Below are 19,351 nucleotides of genomic sequence, written 5' to 3'. Positions count from 1 at the left end.
CAATTAAACCGCTCCAAGTGTTGATAAAATAAGAAAAAAAAAATCCTGACCACCTCAAGTTTTTAAAGCTCCTATTCTGTTTTTGTTAAGCAGAATCCCTTCTTCACCCCCTTTCCTGAACCTAACCTAATGCAAGGCTTTGTGCAAGGCTCCTGGTACGTGGAAGTGCTGTATTTCATTCTACCACTTGCTGCATTATGCTCTTGAGATAATTCTCTGTAAATAATCCTCTGGGTTATTTACTAATTATTATTAATTAATAATGAGTCTATTACTAAGAGCACAAGACACAGATGTAGATGTGTACCTAATTAGTAGTGGTGATCATCGGCACAGCTAAGTCCTTGGCACAGTTCTGAAAATGAGCTGCTGAGTCTAAATGTCATTGACTGAATTATACAAAAAAGCAGGCATCAGAAAAAAATTAATCTGAACCTGTGGCTGAATCATCACAGCAATAAGAAGTTTGTCAAAGTAACTGACATTTGACCTGTTTTAAATACTTCATATATTATTTAGGTGGACACTTACTTTAGTCTAGTGGTGATTAGATGTGCAACGTCTGATCTTTCTGGATTCTATTATTCCCGAGCTATTTCTGAGCAGCACTTAGGCTGGATGCCCTTGTAGAACAATCGGAGGTATTGGGAAGTTACAGTTGATTTTCAAAACAACAAATTCCTTGCAGCTTTAAAGTTTTTTGCTAAGAAGAAAATAATGTACTGACCTATGTATGTAACAGCTACAAAGCTTTTTGATCAATACTTGAAATATGTCAAGACTAGTTAAGTATCTTTTTTTAAAAAAAAATCTTCAACAGCAAAGATGACTGCACAAAGTCCTCTTAAGATAGGTTTATAAAGTTGCTAAACATATGGTAGACATAAAGATACTGAATGTATCAGTCTAGGAAATAATCTCATCTGTTATGTAAGAATATATTTGGAGAAGTGTAACTCAGAATTTTTTGCCTCCAACAAAAGCACATGATGAAATGTGTCTGGAATATTAGATGAGGTCCTGAATGTTTATGGGTTATATAAGATTGATGGACTGTCATGAATATATTGCCCTCAATCATCCTGATAAAGCATTTCCTTCAGAGAAGCAGATATTTGCAAACTTCAAGAAGGTTTTTAATATTTTTTGTAAGACAATCCATCAGTGTCCAAAGAATAGAAACCATAGTATAGGTTTTTGCCTCCTATTTCACTTCCGTCTCCTGAATCATGGATGAATATGAATTACCATTTGTATGATTAAAGCTGAATAATTAGTGTCTCCTTTAAGATAGACAGGGAGATTTTATAACACTGCCGTAGTGAGAAATATTTTAACCAAATTAAAGAGAATGCACCTTCCTTACTAGTACAACACGTGTGTAGTGATGAAAGTGTTGCAAAGGCTACACATCTGAAAGCCAAAATCAAGCTCAAAAACAGGTCTTTGATATCAAGGAAAAAAATAAAATATAAAAAAGGAAAATAGGGAAATGTGCATTTCCAGCTTTCAGATCCTTTAGATGGTCAAGAAGTTGGATACACACTATGCCTGTCATTATCATTCAGGCTTAAACGTCCCCTTTCAGTAGTAGTAGTTTAAGATGTCTATCTGTTTTCCAGTGTTCTCTATTTTCTCTCAAGATGGTATATAAGTAAGATTAATCAGTATACAGATTAAGAGGCCTATTATGATCAATTCCTCCATTTAATAAAGATGGTCTCAGTAAAGTCTCCCTAAGCACCTAGCGAAATGGTATTTCCAATAGCTGAGGAATTTAATAAGGACTGTAAAACACCAGCCTAATAAATTATGTTAATTCACAGTATTAATTACCATTTTGGTCTACTAAAAGAAATGCAGAAAATCACATTATAGTGTCATGCATGACTTTCTTAGTCTACCTTCTCACCATCTAAACAAATTTTGTATAAAGATGATATGATGTTTTCTATTTTAATTAAATAGCTAAACTGAAAACCAACCAACCCACCCTAATTTGCGCAACAGCCTGTTCTGCTTCAGAGTAGTGTTTCAGCATTGCCTTGAATGCAGCCTGTCCAACAATGAATCCACGATTATTCTGTAGAATAACCCTAATACCCTTCTAGATTAATACCGCCCCAAGGTTTTTCCTGTCAGTACAACAAAATGTGGTCCTATCCAGCACTAGTGAGCAGTGGCACTATGCACTATTTTTAATTGAAAAGTAAAGTCTGAAATCTGCAGGCAAAAATGTTTTCCTCCTGCTTTCACATAAACAAGTTCAAGAGCTGCAAATGCAAGTTGTAAAATTCTATTGAAAACACATCATTTGTTATTTAGGTAGCAAGACATCTATCAACGCCAGGCACCTGTTACATAACTATGCTACAAACAACTCCTCCCAAATGATACTGAATAATTAAGTGAACAATTACAGCAATAATCTTGCTAGTTGATTGTTTGGGAAAAAACCTTCCATCTGTCTTGTGAACTTCCTCCTATTCATTTAGCTACACAGAAAATAGTGGGTGTGCAGGAATTTCTTGCACACCTTAGTCTCTATATTTTCGCAAATCTCTCCCTCTGTGCTCATGCAATTATTGAACTGATTTACATCACAGCCATTCCTACCCCCTTTCTACTAACTACTATTTGTCAACAGCCACAGTAGGGCTGATTCTAGATCCAGATGTATGACTTCTTATGACTGCACACTCCCACAAGAAAAAATATTAATAGTTATTTTCCACAGACTAGAAGAATAGTTTATATTATAGCACATTGTTTTTCAAAGACATTTCAACTGGTAGTATGTGTGCATATCCTCTAACATAGAAACTCATAATGCAAGAATAAAATGCTATTTTTATATACTTCTACGTGCACATCCCATCTAAATTATTTACTGAAGATCAGAGGATGATGTTCAGCTATTTTTTTACGGAGTGATTGGAGAAATAGTTGAAAAAAAAGATAACTGAACCTAGAAAAATTCTAGGGGATTAGAAATTCCCAAGTCCTTCAGATAGTTAACTAACCTGAGTGGTAACTACAGTCTACTGTTCCTACTTTGAACTATGCTGCATGTTTTGAATTTATTTCTCAGTACACGGCTCTGTAAAACTGAATCATACCTTTCTCAGACGTATTGCTGTTGAAGCTAACTGGACCTCTGCCATGTGGCTCTGTCCTTAATACAGCAAGTCTGAAGTTGCTTTAGCACAGTTGTTTTGTTAAAGTGAGAAAGTCAAAGAGACAAAATTCTGGACTGGCAACTCCCTGGAGGTTTTAGTTAGTATGAGGTATCATCTTCTGGTTTGTCGTATATGTTGATGGTTGTATTGTTAAAGGTGACAGGTTCACACTTAAAGATTAAGAGTTCCTATCCTATTTTCACAGAGAAAATTTATTGTGAATATTTCAAATGAAAAAGGAGGGTTCCTATCTTCTAAGCTTAAAAAAAAAAAAAGGAAGAAAATTTTAAATTTTACAGAGCTTGGAGACTCTTTTCCTGCATAAAAACAGTTAAGTGCATACAGGAGAGAAATACTCTTCTTTTTTTTTTGCCATTGCATTCTTATGTAATCAGATCACATTATATTTTGTCCCAGTTTATTCTTTCAATTTACACAAAATAATGAAGCCAACAAAAATTACATTCTGCGTGGTACTGTGAACTTGAAAGTGCTGTCCATTTCTTACTGATTAGTCATTTCAAAATACCAGGTCCTCTGAAGTTAATGAGTTACAATGTCAACTCTTAAACAGATAAATGCATGTGTAACTAGAATGCATATAGTTCTGGGCTGATCCTTACATAGATGAGATAGTGCTGTGTTTAGCAACATCTAAATATAAATAAAGGTAAAATATAAGTTCCCATATGAGATTTTTCCATTGTGACAGTCACTTTGTAAAGAGAAGTACACAGAACATATACTTACTCTGTCTCCTTTAGGACCTGCGGGGCCATGGGGACCAACTGAGCCATCTATACCCTGCAAAAGGAAACAAAGAGGGTAAGAGCAAAGTCTCATTCTTGCAACTCTTTAGTTTTAATAGCTGTCTACTAGCCAAGAACTAACATGGAATCAGTCTTCACTGGCTGAAAATTCAAACTTAATTGTGGTGGGACCTAGCTGAATAAATCCATTTGGCTTTCAAAACTTCACCTATAACCTTTCCTGTTACGAGGTAAACCATCCTTCTAGTCAGATCCCTAACCTTAATCCCTAACCTTACTCAAGAAAATAAACAACCCAATTAAGGCAGCTGTCCAACCAAAAATCAAAACTAAACCGCCTTTTTAATGTTCAGAACTCCTTCTACAGAGAATTATACTATCCTTCCCACACGTTTTGCCCTAAGAGTCTGTTTGAAGCCCCCTCTAATACAGCATGGAACATGCCTGCAGCATTTGGCCTTTCTTCGTCTGTGCAGTGTGTGAGCATGGCTGGCAGAGCCCCTGGGAAGGACATGGACTCAGTAACGAAGAGTGACACAGAAAGACAAGGGACTCACCCGGGGTCCTGGCTTTCCGTCTAAGCCAGATGCTCCCTGTGTGGTTAGGTGGAAGCATGGATGATGGGTACAACACCAATGACAAGAACATGAGATTAGTAAGTGGTACTGATGAATAAACATAATTCAAACGTACAGTACAAGTTGTGACAGGGTTCTGGAATGGGTATCACATTACTACATCATTGTTAGTTAAAAATTCACATAAAACATCAGGAGCCTGATTCTGTTCTCACTTTAGTGTCACATCACTGACCCACTCCTGTCCTCACATCACGGTATGTTAGACCAGAATATTGTCAAGCTATAGGAGTGCTACAAACACCAGATGTTAGGGTGGTTTTGAGCCTTAACACACAAATATTTACTTTGTAATTTACTTGCATGCTTTCTAATTTGTAAATAACGACAGTACTGAATACTATACACAAAGGAAGAAAAATGTGTGTTAACTGTAATAGGAAATATTTAAGTGTAAGAATACTGCATTATGCAGCCAACAAAATCTGGATCCTGACTACAATGGCCTCATTCATTTCCAAGAGCCCCGGAGACAATCACATTTCCTGTTTTCCCAATATACTCTCAGTTCAGAGCACAGTCAAGGGCTGCAACAGCAGCACCCAGCACTCTGGGCTATGTTCCTCAGCATCCTTGGGGATGGGGTGACCCCTCGTGGATTGTGTGGGAATAGCAGAGCAGCAGCGACAGCGCTGCAGTGCGGGCAGGGCGGGACAACACTAGTCGGGACAAAGGGAATAATCTGTGGGACACTCCCCCAGAAAAAAACCCAAACCAAACCAAAAAGAAACCTCAACTAAAAAACTCCACCCAACTCAATAAAATGAGCCATGGAACATCAAAATCTTCGACTTTGCTCCTGAAAATTACATTTAGAAGCAATAAGCAGTAGAAGACAAGATCTATGCAAATTTGAAAAACAAATAGCATATTTTGTTCTGGATTAGAACAAACATTTCTGGAAGAAAGAAACCTTTCTTCCACATTTTAGCCATTTTCAGGGTGTTGACTCAGGCCTCCAAAACACACTCTCTACAGAGGTGTGACTGTCAATGTGAAAATGATTTTTTTTCTCAAAATAAATTAAAACTAAAATTCTCAGTGAAGCTGACCTTGTCCAGTGGCCCCGCACATAATTCTTGAAAATACTAATCAGAGGGGTTTCTTTCTTTGGGTCACCTAAGTGTTTTTTCTCCATTTTACTGTTAACAATGTAATCACAGAGAATAATCCTCATACAACATAACAACAAAAGGAAAAATGAACTCCTTTTGCGAGAAAAAAAGTAACGCTATCTTTTCAGCATGCTTTCAAACACATAAAGTATTTTCTATTTTATTATCCTAAATTTTAACACATTAATGTTTCCATATTTTTAGGGTTCTTCATTTCCTTCTAAGAAAAAATTTACGCCAAACACTCAGAATGGAAATTTTCTAAAGAGGGAGGAAAAAATAACAATCAGTGAAAAAAAAATTAAATTCCCCAAACCAATTTTTAACCTTCCTCAGTTAGACCTCTCCATTTTAACTGCAGAAGGGCAATCAAAGGAAGAATAACTGAGGAGATGGAGGAAAGGGAAGACTCCTTTTCTAACGCAAACACCATGCAACATTTAAATAACAGTATGACTAATGTAATGGGGGTGATGACATCCTTATGACACTGAAGACTCTCAACTGACACATAACAAAAAAACCAAACCTGACAGCACTGGTGTTACAGGACGTTACTTTGGACAATAGCACAGATTTGGGACAAAACGAAACAAGGCTTATGCTCTGCTCTAACATGGTATATTCTGTGTATGCTACTAAGTAATTCAGAGTTGTTCATCAGGAGTAGAAACAAAAGGTTGTGATTTCCACTGAGATTGAATAGTTGGGGTTTTTTACTTACTGGAAGACCAAGGGGCCCTCTGTCACCCTTTTGACCTGGTTCACCCTTCAATCCTTTAAGACCATTTAACCCTGGTTCACCCTAAATGTAAAAGTATAAATGCCAAATTTTTGGTGCTATAATGGATGCTTAAGCTGGGATAGAAGAAGCCAGACTCAGAAATAGCTGCAAATTCCAGTTTGAAACAAGGACACAAATTCAACCTTCTCAGTTTACTGGCAATTAACATACTAATACAATACTGGGCAAAAGCACTTGGGAAGTGTCTGCTGGAAATTTAAAATCTGTGTGAAAAAACCTACAGGAAACTTGGTAGTAACACATTTTTTAATTCTTTTCCTAATAATTGCCACTATAGTTAGATGGTTTGAATTAAGAATGAGTTTCAGGGGGTTTTGGAAATCCCTCAAATCCCATAAACCACCCTATGCAGATAATTCCAACTGAAAGAAAATGTTCAGAAAAATAAGCCTCAAAACTGTAGGTTTCTACAGTGGGATCTCCTGAAAAGTATATTTGGTGAGGAAGCAATACTTTTCCTTACAGTAAACTGGAATTTGCAGCAAAATCTTACATAAAGATATTTTAAACCTTTAAGCATACACAATTAAACAGTAACAAATTAAAAGCAGCACGGGTTACACAATGCTAAGCTATTTGGGAGGTCCATAGTTTCTGTCTTCATACAGAGAAGTTTTAACAACATAAGAAATGGCACTTTGTCTTGTTGTGATTGTTAAATTATGCACAGGCTATTATATTAAACATCACTAAGAGGATAACAGTGGGCTTGGAGTTGCTAATAAATCATTCTCCCATAATGAAAAACTACATCAGTATGAAGGTTGCTCAGTCACACTTGACTCTTTTGGGAAACAGAAATACATGGGTTCTTCATCCAGGTTGTTCCCTATGGCCTCATTCCTAGTTTTCTCTTCAATGTATTATGTTACCTTATACCATATTCATATTTAAAAAAAAATATCTCAGTAGAATGTAGTCTGCTCCTTTAAGTAACTCCAGACATCATCTGTTGCTTTGCACCCTGCCTAAGTAGCCATTTCTTCATTTTTCTTTTATTTGACTCGATGTGACTTTCAGAGCAGTAGCACTGAAGCTGAAGTTTTGGAAACAGACCTGAGAAATCCCACAAAAGCCTGAGTCTCAGGCCAAAAGCCTGAGGTAAGGCAGGGCTGGTGCTAAGATGGAACAGACTTGATTTCAAAAAATGATTTATGACTCGGGCTTCTTGAGCCAAGGTAACATGAACAGTCTCATAAGGAGTCAAAACAAATTCCAAAAATTAAACAAGAAAGGCCCTCTCCTTCTCTTCCTTACTTTTTGGGAAAGGTAGATGCGATTAGGGAGCCATGGTGATTCAAATGTTCATCCTGACAAGACCACTGGCCTTAACAAATGCTATGCTATAGTGTCATGCTCAATTTTAGCTTACTAGTGATTACCAAATTAAAGCACAAATTAAAATATTCAACTCTGCCAAAATTCACTTCTACCCTCCTGAGCTGTTTTCACTGAGTCCCTACAGTATATCTTTGTGTAATATGCTATGGGAACTGTTCAAATAGCATTGCAGACCTGCCTGATCAGGAATTTCAGTTTGGAAAACATGAAAATACACCCATCAGTTTGTGATGGTGAAATAGCATAACATGTGAAGGAACTGCTCAGCAAAATACATGGTGCCTAAGAAGGTGAAAGGCCATGCACACTGGAAGAAGCAGGAGATACAAGAGAGTGTAAACAGAGTTTATCTGACTCCATTTCCTGAGCCTGTAACATGTTTCTGCATTCCAAAGTAATTCCAAGTACAACAGTAGCTTGCCCATAAACAGGAAACTAAATAATTCAGTGCCATATCACAAATATTAATACAGAAAAGGAACTCAGCTAATGCTGAGGAGAAATACTACTCAGAAAGAATCACAGAAAATTTAAAAAGCTTTTAAGCTGTCTGTTAATATTAAAATCTGCTTTAAGGTTTAAGAATATCAGAAACATTTATCAAATGAGACATGACAAAACATAGCTGCATGTGTTAAAGAGCGAAGTATGACACTTTGCAGACACTGAGAGCATGACTATTCAAGATAGGTATTAATTTACCTTGGGGCCAGGAAGTCCATGAGGTCCCTGAAAATAAAGATACTATTTTTCATTACAAAAATACACCACCATTTTTTTAAGGGTTTGTTGCTTTATGGGGGTGCAAGTTGCACCTATATTTTTGTAATCACAAACAAAATGCAGCTGTCAATAAAGCACCTGTAAACACCTGATTCTTAGGTTGAACCAGATCACTAGCTTATTAACACTAACATAGGCAGGTGCAAACTTTTTTCTTTACTTCCTATGAATTTTAAGACATGCAAAAAAATTTGTAAATTAGATCCCTCTCTAGTGGCCACGTATTCTCATAACACTTCTAGTAAGCAGGCATTAAAGTGGCAAGAGGGCTTAAGCCCCCTCTTCCTCCCAAGCTTACCATAGGGCCTGGAGGACCATGTGGCCCTGGTGGTCCAGGTGGTCCTATCATCTACAGATAAAAAACAATGGCATTAAATCATGCAGAGTAAAGAACTCCTGCAAAAATACCAGAAGTCAGACTGACCCTCCTTCTGTTGGCAAGCACTTACAAAAATAGCAATGCAACAGTGAACACTGACAGTGTATCTAGACAGGGCTTTAGGAATGGGAAGTATTTTGATTTGAAAGACAGGGTACCAAAAGTGTAGATTTGCTTGTGCCATATGGCAGCTTGCCTGTCTCCTGATTCTTATTCCTAGGGTCTACGATACCCTTTAAGACACTATCAGGAAAAAAAAATCTCTGTAAAACAAACATTATTGAGCAGGGATGCTTGAAATTTTAACATTTTATGGTATGTGCTCTTTAGTTCTCTCTTGTACTTACTTAGTCAAGAGAAACAGAAGATGATGATGTGTTATTTTATCCCTCCTCAATACTGATGAATGGAAAAGATACTAAATTCAAGCTAGGCTTTGGCATATTTTCAAAATTGCCCTTTCTCTCCTTTATTTAGTTTAGACCACTTATACCAAGAATTCTCAAAAGCCATTAAAATAGGTAATCAGGTTGCTCAGCACTTAGTGCATGCGTATTCTGTATTCGTTTTCTGTGTTCCTTACAAATCCATGGAAGGAATTTTATGATGATATATACAGTTTAATATCACCTCTCTTCCTGGATTTAATCCCAAAGGGCTGTTATCATAACCTGCAGAGTGGCAGCAGGGATGCTAAACCAGGTCTCCAGGCTTATGCACAACCACTCTGCTGCACTAGCTGCTGGTGATGGCAACAGCGGCAACAAGATGCACTTTGAAACATAAGACAGATTCCACCATCTGTGAAATCTCCTGAAAACTGAAAGCCTTCCTTCAAGTGAAAACAAGCAGAACAAGATGAATGACTTTGTGAATTAATTTGTAACAAACTAATCTTCATTTCAGAGAAAGAGACTCAGAGATGCAGGGTGCCTATCGTGTCCTGTGACAACACAGGGGAGCCCCTGATTCCTCAGAACCAAGGTCTTCTGTCACCAGTGAGAAGGTAGTGGTAGTTAACAACTGCTTTGAGGTCTCCTATCTTACTGTGCTCTGATAATCTTAATCACCCATACCATAAAGGTACTTTGTGGGAGATTGTTTGCTTGGTATAGTTTTTTTTTGTGTAGTTAATTTTTGGTTTTGTTGCTTTCTTTGTTTTTCTGTTTGTTTTTTAATGCCCTTGCAATGCTTTGAAAAAAATCAGAAGAATGTCTGGTCTCATAAAACTAGTCACTACCCTGGTCACATGTCTGAAGTCAGTCTAGTCTGATTCTCACTGGACTTTCTGAGATTCCCAGAATATAAGGTGTTGAGACAGGTTATGGTTTGTGTGGGGATTTTTTTTCCCCAATTATACTTTGATTCATAACAGAGCCAGAAGGCTTTCACTGAAGCAAGCAGGACTGTCGTTCATAGTGACAGAATAGAACAGAACAGATATAATTCCTTAAACTTAACCTGTTAAAACTTAACCTGTATTTAGCTCAGTGACCAGAAGTCTGTTTATTCGCAGGAAACATCAGACATGATGAATACGAAGTATTGTTCAGAATCAAAAGCTGGAGAACCATTGCTGGACTCCTGTGTTCATTGCAACATCACACTGAGACTTACTGAAGGACCTTGGGCACCAGGAAAACCAACATCTCCTTTTTCACCTTTCATACCATTGGCTCCCTACAAAATCATTAGGAAAGAGCATTTATAAACAGCTTTAATCTTATTAGCAATCAATCTAGAAATGACAATATTTATTTGCAAATAATTCTAATTTTAAAAAATAATAAGATGGCACACATATAAAGGAAACCCTTTTTAAAAGTTTTGGGATTACTTTATAAATAATTGTTAACAAATGTAAAGGGATGCTTTTATATTGATAGCTATCAATTGTGGCAGGATATTCCTGACAATTCCTTATTCTGACACTCCACTCATGATATATTCTACTATGGATACAATTTCAGAACAGTTTCTATTTTTACTGAGAAATTTCATATATATATATATATATATATATTTATATATATATGAAGAATGCGTCTCATAAATATTGATGCATTTTCTCTTGCTCCTCAATCTAAGTCATCTGAAATTCCTGACAAGTGTTCAAAACATAGCTCCTTTTTCCTACAAGCTACACTTGACCGAGTTGTGCTGTATATTACTAGAGAAGTACAATACTAGACCTCTTCCCAATGCAATACTGTTTTTGACTGTAAGTGTAATGAAAAATTCTGACAATGTTACACATCCTCCTAGATTAGCTGCAGAACAATCTCAGAATTTTCTCCCCAGTGCTTTCTGTTCCATTTGCAATTTATCAGCACTGTTGGAAACTTCTGACAATGTAAGAGAGAAAAAATAGAAGTATTTTAGCTAAAATTAAGTAATTATTTTTTCATACTTACTGGCAGGCCAGGCAGTCCAATTCCTCCCTTTTCTCCAGGCATTCCAGGATCACCTGTATCTCCTTTTGAGCCCTTAAGACCCTAAAATATGGACTTATTCAGCAAGTTATGTAAAAAACCAGAAACACCAACAGAATTCTAGCTTTGATCCTAATAAGCTGAATAAGTCACGTGCACGCATATAGCTTTGCTATTACAATGTAGAAATGCAGACATTATTAGATCACAGAGTGATCTATACAGCAACATAATAATAATCTTTATTAATTACTATCATAATAGTATTAATTTAGATTATGAAATCTAAGTTACAGCTTGGGGTCATGGAAATTTTGAAATAACCTATGATTGCTCACATGTTCTTCACTATGCGATTTACACATAATGTACCTGCTCTCCATCAACTCCTGGCGTTCCTGGGGATCCTGGTTCACCCTGCAAAAGATAAGATGGAGTTGCATTATCCCAGTTGTCCCAGACATTTGAGGAAAGAGGCAAAGAAATTGCAATAATTAAAACCAAAAAAGGCCAGGGAATATTACTCCAAAAAACCCAACATATGTATAATTCCTATATCGAAAAAATAGCCCTGCTAATTAAGACTACACAAACTTTGGGTTGCATAAAGACCAGACAAGTGCATAAAAAGAAATGAAAAAGAAGACAAAATCCCAGGAGTGAAAAGACCCCAATCCAATGGAAACTTTGCCCACTACCACAACAAATGTGGAATCATGGTTCTCAACTTATGTAAGGCACACAGAGACTTCATCTTTTCTTTTCCTGGCTAATATGAGTCATCCAGTGAAGGAGTTCACATTCACAACACTGTCCTATGACCAGTTCCTGAGAAGCATTCTCTAAGAGAGCAAATAACACTGATGGGTAGAGTCTATGCTATCAGAAGCAAACTCTCATAGTGTTGAATTCTGCTTTATGTAACAGATTTTGAATGAAAATGCTCACCTATATGAAGGAATACAACCTCCTCCACACTCCAACTCCTCTGTGTTTTACAATATACTCCAGGCTGCAGAAATGCTGGGTAGATGATAACGCAAAAAGCAATTTCTGCACACTTAACTGTGTATTCTATTATCAATTTTCACACAGAAGAATGAACTTTGTCTCTCACCATTTCTCAAAACAATGAACACGTGTATTGTGATGTACCTCCATATGAAAGACTGGATGAAGTCTAAAACTGAAATGTCTAGTTTTGTTGTTGAAGATGCACATATTTGCTCTTGGAAGAGCTTAGAGACACTGAGGGAACATGCAATATCTAGTATTTAAGAAATAGAGAAATATAGCAACTAATTTAAAAGCAATTTAGAGAGAGTCCACTAACTTAAACACTTTTTTTTTTTTAAAGTATAGGCAAATTTATTATTCAAATTTTATACAACAGTGCAGCATATGGTATTCATTGCCTCTGTGTGGGTTGCTCACTAACCCTTCTGGTATATGTATAGCACCAGCCAGGTGGTATTAGCAGGCCTGGGTTTCCAGCCAGGCTCCTGCCCACAGGCTCCTGTTTTAATTTTTACCAACAATAGAAAATACTGTACTTATTTGGGTGGGTACCACCATGACAAAAGATGCATTCACATCCACTCATACTGTGCCCAGTGGTATCTTGCACACAGTTTTGCCTATCTCATTCCCACTCAGCCAGAAGTGAGGCATAGGAGCCACTGTCTGGTTGTGAGGCTACTTTGCATTATCCTAAGAATCAGCCTCAGTGCAGACCCCTGAGTTAGATGCTTCTGTACACTTTCAGTACTAATTAATTTTTCTGGCTCTTAGTTGAGCATCTGTGTGTGGCAACCAATCAAAGCACCTATTCTGGAAAGCTACAGTTAAAGAATCTGGGATACAAAGTTGGAAACATGCCATATTTGGTAAAATTACAGTTAAATAAGCTGTACCAGAAAGCTCCTTTTACCTGCGTGCATACACCATTTGAAAAAACAAAACACTCCACCCTTAAGATACAATGGGTAAAATAAGGAAGATCACCTTTGGTCCTTGCAGCCCTTGGGGTCCTGGTGGTCCTGGTGGTCCCTAAATAGAACATACAAATCTCTCAGCTTTTAAATAAATTCCTGAAGAACTTGCCATGTAAGCGCAGGGTGAATGTTAATACAGCCACTGTAACAAAATGAGTTAGATTTTGAACACAAGGGGAAACAAGACCATTTAAGGATAAGTTGTTAATCTATGACAACTCTCCAACAACCAGAAGGGTACCACAAAAACCAGCGTTAAAAGAACAGTTCAGGTCATATTTTATCATAAAGTCCTCTGCTCCTATTGAGGAAATGGCAAAGCTTCTCTTAATTGAAGGAAGACCAAAACTCACCTCAGCCACATTTGACAGCTCTCACAGCCTGACTCAAAACAAGTGAAGATCAGGGGAAATCTCCAACTGATTGCACAGAGGATTCTGCTAGAGGATATTAAGTGCATTTGGGGATACCCAGTACTTTGTGAAAGTGCCATGGAGTAATTTCTTTCATTTCTACCTCAGATTGTGGACACAGTGCCACGTATCAAATACTGGTCTGGATGGTGCATAGTGGGGATGCTTTAAACCCCCCCCCCCCAACATTTAAAAATCCCCTGAATTAACATAAAGAAAGGGTATGTACAGATGGGAAAATACAACTAACAGCAATCTTGCAGTGAAGAACTTGAAACAAAAAAGAAGAATAAAATAATCTGTTTATACCAAGTCTGCAGCTTTAAGGAGTGGCTGAACCTGCAGGACCATATGCATCTCCTACCTGGTGTCACTATTCTCAGGTACTGTGTCTGGCTGGATGCAGCTAAACCTCCTACAGAAATTGACTGGAGTAAGAAGACTGAAGTCTTCAGTTGTCCACACATTTGGGGAGAGGTCCTGGAAATTTTAACTTTATTTCTGAGATCTGATAAGATGGGAAAAGAGAATTCCTCATACTTGGGCTTTCTGCTTAACTTATTTATAGTAAGTAAAGTAACTGAGGCAAGCCTTCTTTTCAGAAAATGTTTAATTTTCATCTGGTCTGAAAACTCCCAAATGAAATTTCTTCACAAGCCAATTTGAAAGAACTGAATTTCTAACCTGAAAATAAGGTCGTTTGGTACTCAAATCCTGCTTCATGTTTTCACTTGACTCCCAGGTAGACACCCACAGAGAGGAACATACACCAAAAATTCCAAAGCAGCTGTCTGCCTAGATGTGTACCTAAAGTACTGAGTTCTTCGTTTACCTGGTTTCTTTGCTTAAGTAAACTTAAGTTTTGCCATTAATTCAGCAGGAGCAGAATCGGTTCCATTGTTGGGTGGCTTTCAACAATGGGTTTTCTGTTACGGGAACACCAAACAAACAAATACATGCTATGATGAACCATATGACATCCAATGAAGACACGTCCTGAGCTAGCAGAATTATGAACATGTTGCAACACAAAGGAGGAGTTTTACAACACACCGTAAGTCATGCAATAGGAATTACCGTGACAGTCAGGGTGGCAATCCTCTGTTGGCAAAATGCATTAACAGGAGACATCATTAGCAGAATTAAACAACTATATAAATTATTCTGCTTTCTAAAGTTATAATCGCCACAGAACCTATGCTGAATCTGGGAGAGATCACGCCTCCAAAAACATGAGTAAAAATCCTCTTATTTTTAACTCTTGGTGTTGTACTAGCTTCTTGGCTTCTATGGGGATTAGGGTTTTACACAGGTGAAGACTGCAGGGTTTTGTGCAACTTAAGAGATCAAATTAATGATGACTAAATAGCATAATCATAGCAGAAGTCTTCAAAAAGGTTTTTTAAATTTTTTAGGAAAACGTGATGAGTTGGTGTCATAAGTTGACTAAAAGACTAGCCCAATGCTTTGTAATGTCTGCAGGTTTTGCACTAATGTTTAATTAATAGAAACGATTCCTAGGGTGGGGATATAAGACTGATTTTCATATAGAAATGCAGTTAAAAATCCCGAACTGCCAGTTCACAACCCACCTATACACACTACAATTCTGCTTTAAATGTCTGGAAAGACAAAAGATATTTTAATCACGGAAGGAGGCAAAATATCTTGACCTAACACTATTTTTTGCCAAAGAATTTAAAGGCAAGAGAAAATGTGTTTAAAACTCATTTAAATGCTTTTCCATATTTTTAAACAGAGTAAAACCTCGAAATACTGCAGCTTGCATATGCTTTCCTTTTGCTTGTGAAGAACTTACTGGCCTACACGAAACAAGAAATATTTTGCTTTACTTATTTTTTTTCCATGTGCAAATAAAGGTTTGCAGATCTTCTATTTTAAGCTCTAAAAGAATCTTCACGTCAATGCAACAATACATACTGCTGGCAAGAATCTGGAACCTGCTTAATACAAAGTACTTGAAAAAAATTGTTCTCTAACACATGGCTTTAATATACTCATATCCTTTGTATTTTAACATATTAATGGAAACATATCAAGAACTTTAAAGATACTGAAAAGTTCAGTTTATCTAGATATGAAAATCTAAAATAACCATTGCAAATTACTGTTTACACATTCTCACTAACACATTCCTTTACAGCAGCAAGTTTTTTAATATCTAACGCTGTAGTTCCTACAAACGTTATACTTTTGAAGCTACTGCTTTTTGCCCTGGGAAATTCTGCAGAGTAAGTCCAAGGAGCAATTCTGATAGAGATATGAATTTTGTATGTGATCTTCCAAGTGAAAGCCACATACTCTCAGCAGGGGTCTTGCTGGGACTATGATGACAATTTTAGGATTGCAATTTTCAGTGCTGATGGACTAAGACATTCTCCACTGACACATGAGATGGAATAGGAGGCAAGAGGCAAAGTAACTGAATTGCTAGACTGCGTGATGGTTTATTATTGAATTACAAAAAATAGGCAGCCCAGAACTCGCAATCTCTTGTCAACTTCTTAAATCAACAGGTCAAATTATGTGCAAGTTCTCAGTCAGTGCTGAGCACGGGAAATTCTCACGTACTTCCATGAAAGAACTGCAAATCTCAGAGACCCTAAGAATTTGGCACCAAGAGACTTAGAAATGGGTGTTTGCCATCTGAAAGAGCTGGATTTGGCAAGTGTATTTTCAACTGATCCTGTATAATCTTACTTACACCCTCCCTGTACAGCCATTCCCATTAATACCAATTATTTGTTGCCCTGGATCAGAAGATGATGACATTTGAAATGATTTGCAATGGGATAAGGGCTTCCTAATATGTTTCAACCACTGCAAGAGGCTTTAGTCCCTTTTTAAGGCTTCTTTATGTGCTGCAGGTTTTCTGAGGAAGCTTGAAAGTAACACTGATGCCAGAGTTAAGATACAAAGACAGAATACAGGAGATATAGGCGCTAAAGCCCCTGGTAAATCTGTGTCTGGTAACATGCAACATTAATTTCAGGCTACTTTAGGCATGTAACTCAGAGAGTGATTTAAATGACTGAAAGTTGTGTGCCTGAATTCCCTTACAAGCAAACCAAATGAGACAAATATAATGCAGAGCCTCCCAACATGCCTCTGCAGACTTTCCCATAGATACCAATCACAATGAAAGAGTGGACTTCGCCTTTACAACATACAGGCTTTTAGATTTTAGTAAAGGCAATGAGATTTTTTGTTTTCCATAAGAGTCTTGAAAACCTCATGACTGGTCAGACATTTACCCACTCCCACTGAGTAAATGCAAAATAAAGTTCATCGGCTCCAGTGAGAAAGTGATCAGATACACAATGAGCCAAATCCAGTCTTCAGTTGCACATAAGCAAGCCATTCACTTCAGTGGAGTTATACTGCACAGAATTTGCATCTGAGTATACTGCAATGTAAATCACCTTGACTGCAATGACATATGTCATCTTGGTCCTTTGCTTTTATGCAAACACTCATTCATTCTTTTTGTAACCCCACTTTAATCCTCCACACTTTTCTGCACACCAGTCAAAATAGGTTTTCCAGAAATGAATAAGTGAGAAGACCGGTGCTTGCTCTATTTAACATACTCAAGTTGCTGATTGAATCCACAGCTTGCTAATGGAACCACGTTATATGGTTTCCAAATCTCAAATATTCTGCTCTTTGCATTTTATAGGAAGAGGAAGAGAAAAACAAGGAAAAAAAGAAAGGCCAATATTATACTACATGAATTGAAAAGCAGACACTTCTGTTGAACCTGTGTATGTGGTTTATTACATGAATTCAGCACTAAACACCAGAGCCAGCAATGAATCAGCTTTATCCTCATTAGATGATGTCAATATTCTCCAGGGGACATGGAACCAATTCACTCAGCTAAATTTTATCAAGGAAACAGTTTGTCTAACACCAAACAGAAAACCTGGTTTCCAAATATAGAAAGTGATTGGTGATTAACAAGCTCAACAATTTTGCACACAAAATGTATTCAAGGTTTATGCAAAAGAGAAATACAATGCTGTCCAACTGCTTTTTCCCAGACCAGACTGAGCCAATCCAGCCTTATGTTTGCATACCTGCAGAGCTTCATGGATATTGCCATTATAATCAATTATCTCTGTTGCACCTTGATCACCCTTCTGTCCAGGTGGCCCCTGTAACACATTTTCCATAAAAATTTTGAGACAACTGCCAAAGACTATTCTAGACTCTTAACCACTGACACATGCTTTAACTTGACTGTGTGGTTTTGGAATCTTACTGTACTTACAATATACTACTACAAAACACAAAGATTAGCATTAAAATTAAGATTGTTTTAAAAAAGAAACAAACTTTTTTTTAAAAAAGATAAATAAACAGGTCAGTACACAGTGACGTGTGCTGCAGTGGGAAAGCAAATATATGAAACTTTCAAGGGGAAATATTTAAGCAGTTTGATACTCTAGTTCTGTATTGGCTGTGAACAATGTCAGAACATCCGGCATGTAACATCCAGCCCACAAACTGTGAACAGGAGACTTGCAGTTGGGATGTTAGTCATATTAAAGGCCAGTTAGCAACACATGTTCCAACAGAGTCTAGTGCCCAATTTCATCTCGAGTTTTAACTAGAGTTACTGCTACAATTTCAGGTCATGAGAACTGAATCTAAGAGTATAATAGAAAGAGTTGTGATGAAAAGTGGACTTACCCGCGGACCTGCAGATCCCGTGTCACCTCTGTCACCTGTATCACCCTATGTAAAAATGATATTTGAAAACAGATATGCCATTTAACAATATATCACGTAGTTCTTCCCTTTCAAATATGTTTTCTTATATAAACTAGTTTAAAGGGCTGGCCTCTCATTCTAAACAGAATGTGGATCTTAATGAAAAGAAAAATCTGTGTAATGATAAACTTGACAATGATGAACTTAGTTCTGTGTGAATTATTAGAGTGTTGTATTGGTTTGGAGTAAGAAATATCAAAGAACAAAATAAAGACAGATTACCAATTCAGTAATTTATATAATGTCCCTCTTCTAAATGACATTATTATCAAAAGCTTGAAGAAACACTAGAGAAATTAAATCACTCAGTCTGAAAACAGTCAACAACTTCTTCAAAGGTGTGCTTCAAAATGTATAACTTTTCTTTCTGTGATCATGACTCCACTTTCTCAACTTTCCCGCTCTGTGTCGTTGCCTCCCCTACAAGCACAACATTACTGTCAGCATTAGAGTTTCTTGACTCCCTTTCTGTGAAAGGCTTAAGATCACTGCCAACTTACACATAGCTTTTTCTTCCTATTAGTAGTATGTTTGAAATGATGGAGGGAATTTCAAACATATATGCATTTATAACCCAGCATTCATAATTCATTTCACAGTCACTTTCACAGCAAGATCTTATGTTTTTATATTATTTGAAATTAATATGGGTAAGAATGCAACTTTCGCTCCTGTTGAAATCTAGAGAACTTTGGTAAAGTCATG

At 37.1% G+C, this 19,351-nt stretch overlaps 1 protein-coding gene and 1 long non-coding RNA gene across 5 annotated transcripts in view; one reads left to right on the top strand and one right to left on the bottom strand.

The window, feature by feature from the left end:
* Positions 1-4,643, top strand: part of LOC116786331 — a 59,188-nt gene extending 54,545 nt beyond the window's left edge. Inside the window, exons 2-3 of the long non-coding RNA XR_004356882.1 lie at positions 3,944-4,004; positions 4,426-4,643. This is a non-coding gene — a long non-coding RNA (uncharacterized LOC116786331). The remainder of the gene's footprint in view (positions 1-3,943; positions 4,005-4,425) is intronic.
* The window catches only part of COL25A1 (collagen type XXV alpha 1 chain), a 310,589-nt gene that overhangs the window by 18,217 nt on the left and 273,021 nt on the right, over positions 1-19,351 (bottom strand). For all 4 annotated transcript variants that reach the window (XM_032686841.1, XM_032686843.1, XM_032686842.1 and 1 more), the window contains 10 exons: positions 18,566-18,610; positions 17,950-18,027; positions 14,927-14,950; positions 13,447-13,491; positions 11,815-11,859; positions 11,425-11,505; positions 10,628-10,690; positions 8,930-8,980; positions 8,551-8,577; positions 3,930-3,983 (listed from right to left, as the gene is read on the bottom strand). In XM_032686841.1, the coding sequence (XP_032542732.1) occupies positions 3,930-3,983; positions 8,551-8,577; positions 8,930-8,980; positions 10,628-10,690; positions 11,425-11,505; positions 11,815-11,859; positions 13,447-13,491; positions 14,927-14,950; positions 17,950-18,027; positions 18,566-18,610 (513 nt within the window). The remainder of the gene's footprint in view (positions 1-3,929; positions 3,984-8,550; positions 8,578-8,929; positions 8,981-10,627; positions 10,691-11,424; positions 11,506-11,814; positions 11,860-13,446; positions 13,492-14,926; positions 14,951-17,949; positions 18,028-18,565; positions 18,611-19,351) is intronic.

Source organism: Chiroxiphia lanceolata, chromosome 4 (genome assembly GCF_009829145.1).
Source record: "Chiroxiphia lanceolata isolate bChiLan1 chromosome 4, bChiLan1.pri, whole genome shotgun sequence".
NCBI lineage: Eukaryota > Metazoa > Chordata > Aves > Passeriformes > Pipridae > Chiroxiphia > Chiroxiphia lanceolata.
This window is presented reverse-complemented; position numbering and strand designations above follow the sequence as displayed.